The sequence below is a fragment of the Merops nubicus genome, unplaced genomic scaffold (genome assembly GCF_000691845.1).
Source record: "Merops nubicus isolate BGI_N331 unplaced genomic scaffold, ASM69184v1 scaffold37752, whole genome shotgun sequence".
NCBI classification, from domain to species: Eukaryota; Metazoa; Chordata; class Aves; order Coraciiformes; family Meropidae; genus Merops; species Merops nubicus.
The window spans coordinates 1-4,277 of record NW_008596250.1 but is presented as its reverse complement, the minus strand read 5'-3'; the positions used below and the strand labels follow the sequence as shown (position 1 = coordinate 4,277).

At 51.1% G+C, this 4,277-nt stretch overlaps 1 protein-coding gene across 1 annotated transcript in view; it reads right to left on the bottom strand.

The window, feature by feature from the left end:
- ABCF2 (ATP-binding cassette, sub-family F (GCN20), member 2) overlaps positions 1-3,141 on the bottom strand; it is a gene marked incomplete at both ends in the record, with an annotated part of 5,524 nt that extends 2,383 nt beyond the window's left edge. Inside the window, 4 exons of the mRNA XM_008936333.1 lie at positions 1,042-1,137; positions 1,292-1,463; positions 1,793-1,975; positions 2,907-3,141. Of these exons, the coding sequence (XP_008934581.1) occupies positions 1,042-1,137; positions 1,292-1,463; positions 1,793-1,975; positions 2,907-3,141 (686 nt within the window). The remainder of the gene's footprint in view (positions 1-1,041; positions 1,138-1,291; positions 1,464-1,792; positions 1,976-2,906) is intronic.
- Between the last annotated feature and the right edge of the window lie 1,136 nt (positions 3,142-4,277).

Below are 4,277 nucleotides of genomic sequence, written 5' to 3'. Positions count from 1 at the left end.
AATTCTTGCTCGTTGGCCCTGATGGTGACAAAGGATTTACATGCACCAGGTCTCTCTTGCCTACAACTGGATTAAGAACAAGAAGATAACAGCCTTGGAGATGCTTTGGGAAATTTGGACGAAAGCAGCTACAACCAGCCGCAATAAGCAAATACTGCAAATCCCCTTCGTTGTGTTAAAACCCTTTTCACCAAAGACAGTCTTCACCCATCTTTGCACAGTTGAGGGGTGGCCACCTCTGTGGTCCCAGACCCGTGCTGCCAACGCAGCTGACTCCGCTGGCGTCACACGTGGGGAAAGTTTCAGCCTCTGGTGCCTACACTGACTGTGGCCCAGAGCACCACCCGCCAGGTGCGATCCCCGGCCCCGCCCCGAGCCTGCACACCCCTGGTTACACACACAGAGCTTCAGGCTGCTCTCCTAAAGCATCCGACCTCTAAAGCAAGCACGGATAAGGTCTGGCTGACAAAGCTGACAGGAAAGCCTCTACAAAGGGAAAGCCCTTCTCAAAATACAGTCCTTTTAAGGCACAACTCAAATAACCTAAGCTTCACAACTATTCCTAGGATTTTTGCCTTAAGCCTTAACATTTTACCTTCGTTTACAAAAAGCCTGACATACCAGCACAAGATAGAACTGACACACTCATATACTACAGTTCTGAGAAAGACAGAGAAACAGCGTGCAGAAAGATGAGCTGGAGGCCAGGTCTGGGAAGCTCATGATACTTGTATAGCACACACAGGCTGCCAGGGCTGCTCCCGGCTCTTGCGAAAGCAGCTTTAACCAGGGAGTACAGAACAGCATTTCTCATTTCTCCAGTGGGGCAGCATCAGGGGTTTGTTTTGAATTCATTACCCTTGCATCAAGAACCCTTCTGCAGACATGCAGCAGCAAGTACAAGGTGTCACTGGTACTGTAATACCACAACTACAGTGGCCACAGCTACACAGTTATTCCTGTAGCGCTTGCTCACGTGCTGACAAGATGTTCCAGCACAAAAGCACAATCCACAGAAGCAGCAAATTCCTTTGTGCTTACGTTTTCAGCTCTTCCTCCAACCACACACAGGCATCCAGGTCAAGGTGGTTTGTAGGCTCATCTAGAAGCAGCATGAAAGGCCGAATGAAGAGGGCTCTGAAAGGAGAGGGGAGATGACAGTGTAGCGTGAATGCAGGCAACCCAAAGCCTTTCAGCTCTGCTCTGAGTTCCTAGAGCTATGGGTATGGCTCTGCAGAGTCAGGAGCAGGCTGGCGTTCTCCTGGGAGGCAGCAGGCAGTACACCACTCACCTAGCAAGAGCCACCCTCATTCGCCAGCCACCACTGAAGTCCTTCAGCTTCTTCCTCTGCATGGCTGGTGTGAACCCCAAGCCATGAAGGATACGTGAAGCCCGTGCTTCTGCCTTGTCAGCATCCAGCTCCTCCAGACGTTCATATAACTCCAAGAGCTTCTCACATTCCGCTGAAAGAGAGCCTGCTTGTCAGCACTTCTGCCAGTAAAGGCCTCTCAGCTGCACCCCTGTACAGCTAAGAAAGCTCATCATCCATCTACTTTACCACTACTCAGCCCCCTCCACTCCCAAGCCTGAGACACTTCTTAAGAAGCTACATGGAGTAATATCATCCAAAGAAGTGCAATCCCACGGGACTTTTCAACTAGTACAGAGCAACTGGGAGAAATGGGTAACGTTACATAAAAACTCTGACAAGGAACCAAATAAGACCTTTTCTTCAGTGGGGAGGGAAACAAAGAAAATGGCCCTTGTCCAAAAGGACTCCAAGAAGCTTTACCATCTTCGTGAGCCAGACGTTCCGCCTCTCGCTCTAACATGGCCCTCTCTGTATCCACCTCCATCACACACTGCAGAGGGGTCTTGTCGCTGGGGGGCATCTCTCGGGTCAGGTGGTAGATGTCAATGTGCTCTGGGATGGGCACTTCTCGTTTCCCAATAGCTGACAAAAGCATGGATTTCCCTGCGTGCAGAGAGACACTCCACAATTAATTATGTGATCCAGCGAGACAGAATGTCACAGAAAGACAGACAGGATGCAGTCAGATCCCACTGACTCCCTTTCCAACCCCAGAAAATATCTGAGAGAATCTCTCGCCCGAGAGGCCGGAAGGCCTAGCGACACAGCAGAGCTTACTGCCTCACTGTGCCAGGCTGCCCTCCTGGCTAGGGCCCGCCACCTCACGGACAGGACCAAGACATGAAGAAGCTCTTTGGAAACCACCACCATTCAGTCCTTGCCCAGATTTAGGGAACCTTTTTTCTGCTGTACACTTCCTGCTGTCTAACCAGGGCAGACATCTGCTACCAGGACCCCAGACTCACTCTAAAGACTTCTAACACAGAGGAAAGTAATGCTCTCATCACTAGAGACCCAAAGTGTTTTCCTGACAGTTAAATGAGCTGGTCGCTCTAGACTGGAGCTTCTGCAGCTATACTCACGTTCTGCATCTCTCCATGCAGAGCGTTGCCTTCTCCAGGGGTTGCACACTTGTTTTCCCCTTCAGGCCAAATCACACACTCCCTGCTCCTACATACTGTGTAGTTCTGTGACCAATAGCATCAGTGCTGGGTTTATTGACACTGCTAAACAAATCCTGCGAACAGGAATCAGACAGATTCACAGGTCCCAGACATGTCACCCAGCTCTTCACAGAAACAGGTTCAAATGCACAGCCCAAAGCCAGAAGATAACCTCAGCCTTGTACCAGCAATCCCTGCAATTCCTCTTCCTGGGTGGGGAGATGGAAGAATGGAAACTGCCGTGTCCCAGCTGCATCTAACAGGCTTATTTCTGGATTCCTGCATTTACCACCTCCATCTATCCAGCTTCCCCCAGCAATGTGGCACCTTCACGAAGCCCTGCAAAGCCCAGGTCACTGCCCACAGCTTACCAATCCCATTGAGTCCAATCAGGCCGTAGCGCCTCCCTGAGTTCAGCTCCAGCTTTGTGTCACTCAGCAGCTCCTGGCCGTGGAAGGTCAGCGAGAGGTTAATGATGTGCACATCAGTGCTGTTGGGATGGGAGGCCAGCACTCCTGTCACAGCACGGGCAGCAGCTTTCTTTAATTCAAAGTCCTCCAGCTCCTTTGTAAGAGCATCCACCTCTACAGGCAGAAGCAGACCAGAGGTGTTACAGATTTACAAATAAAAGGGAAACCATAAGCGCCTGTACCAAGCATCCCAGGACCACAAAACCAACTCCCATGCCCCACTTCCACAGCACTGTTGAGGAGGTGCAGATGCAACTCAGCTTTTCAGCTTTGGAGATGGATATACACAGTCTAACAGGAGCTTCCACCTGCTCTCTAAATAATATATGATGATTGGAACTAACTGAGCAGCTAGAACAGCCAGCCATGATGGGGCTAACCCTCACCACGGGAAGGACTGGAGTGGGATGAGAACTTCTGAAGCCTTCCTTGCAAGCTTAAGGAAAAGGCTGGCTAAAAGAAAACTTGGCTAGAAAATAAATGAAGGGAAAGCTGAGAAAAGGAAAGATGCAGCAGCACTGGAACAGACCCTACCAATTTTTGAGAAGCTAATACATCCATACGTAGGCCCCCCTCTTCATCCTATAGTAGAAGCAATTCACTTCTGTCATGCTGACCTCCTGTTGCAGCCTTGACTCACAATCCCGTTTTCACTCCTGGGTGAGATGTTGCCATTGAAGACAAAAATGGCATTGAGGATCTCAGCAATGCTCTGGCTGCTCAGAGCAGAGATCTGCTGTCCAGACTGTTTGTGCTCAGGCCAGCAGCCTGTCTGTCCACCTCGAGCACTCCTGGCAAAGCCACTCACTCAGCAAAAGTACTAAGGATTATAGAAGTGGTGAGGTTGGAAAGGATCATTAAGATCATGGAGTCCAACCGTTAGCCCAGCACTGCCAGGCAACCCTTTGAATGAGAAGGTCTCCCCTGAGCCTCCTTTGCTCCAGGCTCAGCACCCCCACCTCCCTCGCCTGCTCCTCCCCACACTTGGGCTCTAGACCCTTCCCCAGCAGCTCCGTTGCCCTTCTCTGGCCACGCTCCAGCCCCTCAGGGTCCTTCTGGGAGCGACAGGCACAAAACCTAACGCAGGATTTGAGAGTGCAATGCTGAGTCCAGGGGGATGATCCCTGCCCTAGTCCTGCTGGCCGGGCTCTTGCTGACACAGCCAGAACGCTGGCCGAGAAGGCCACCTCGGCACATGCTGGCTCATATTCATTATCGCCAAAGCAAATGCACCTCGACCAGAAAGGAGCAAAAACCGCCAACGGCGCCGAC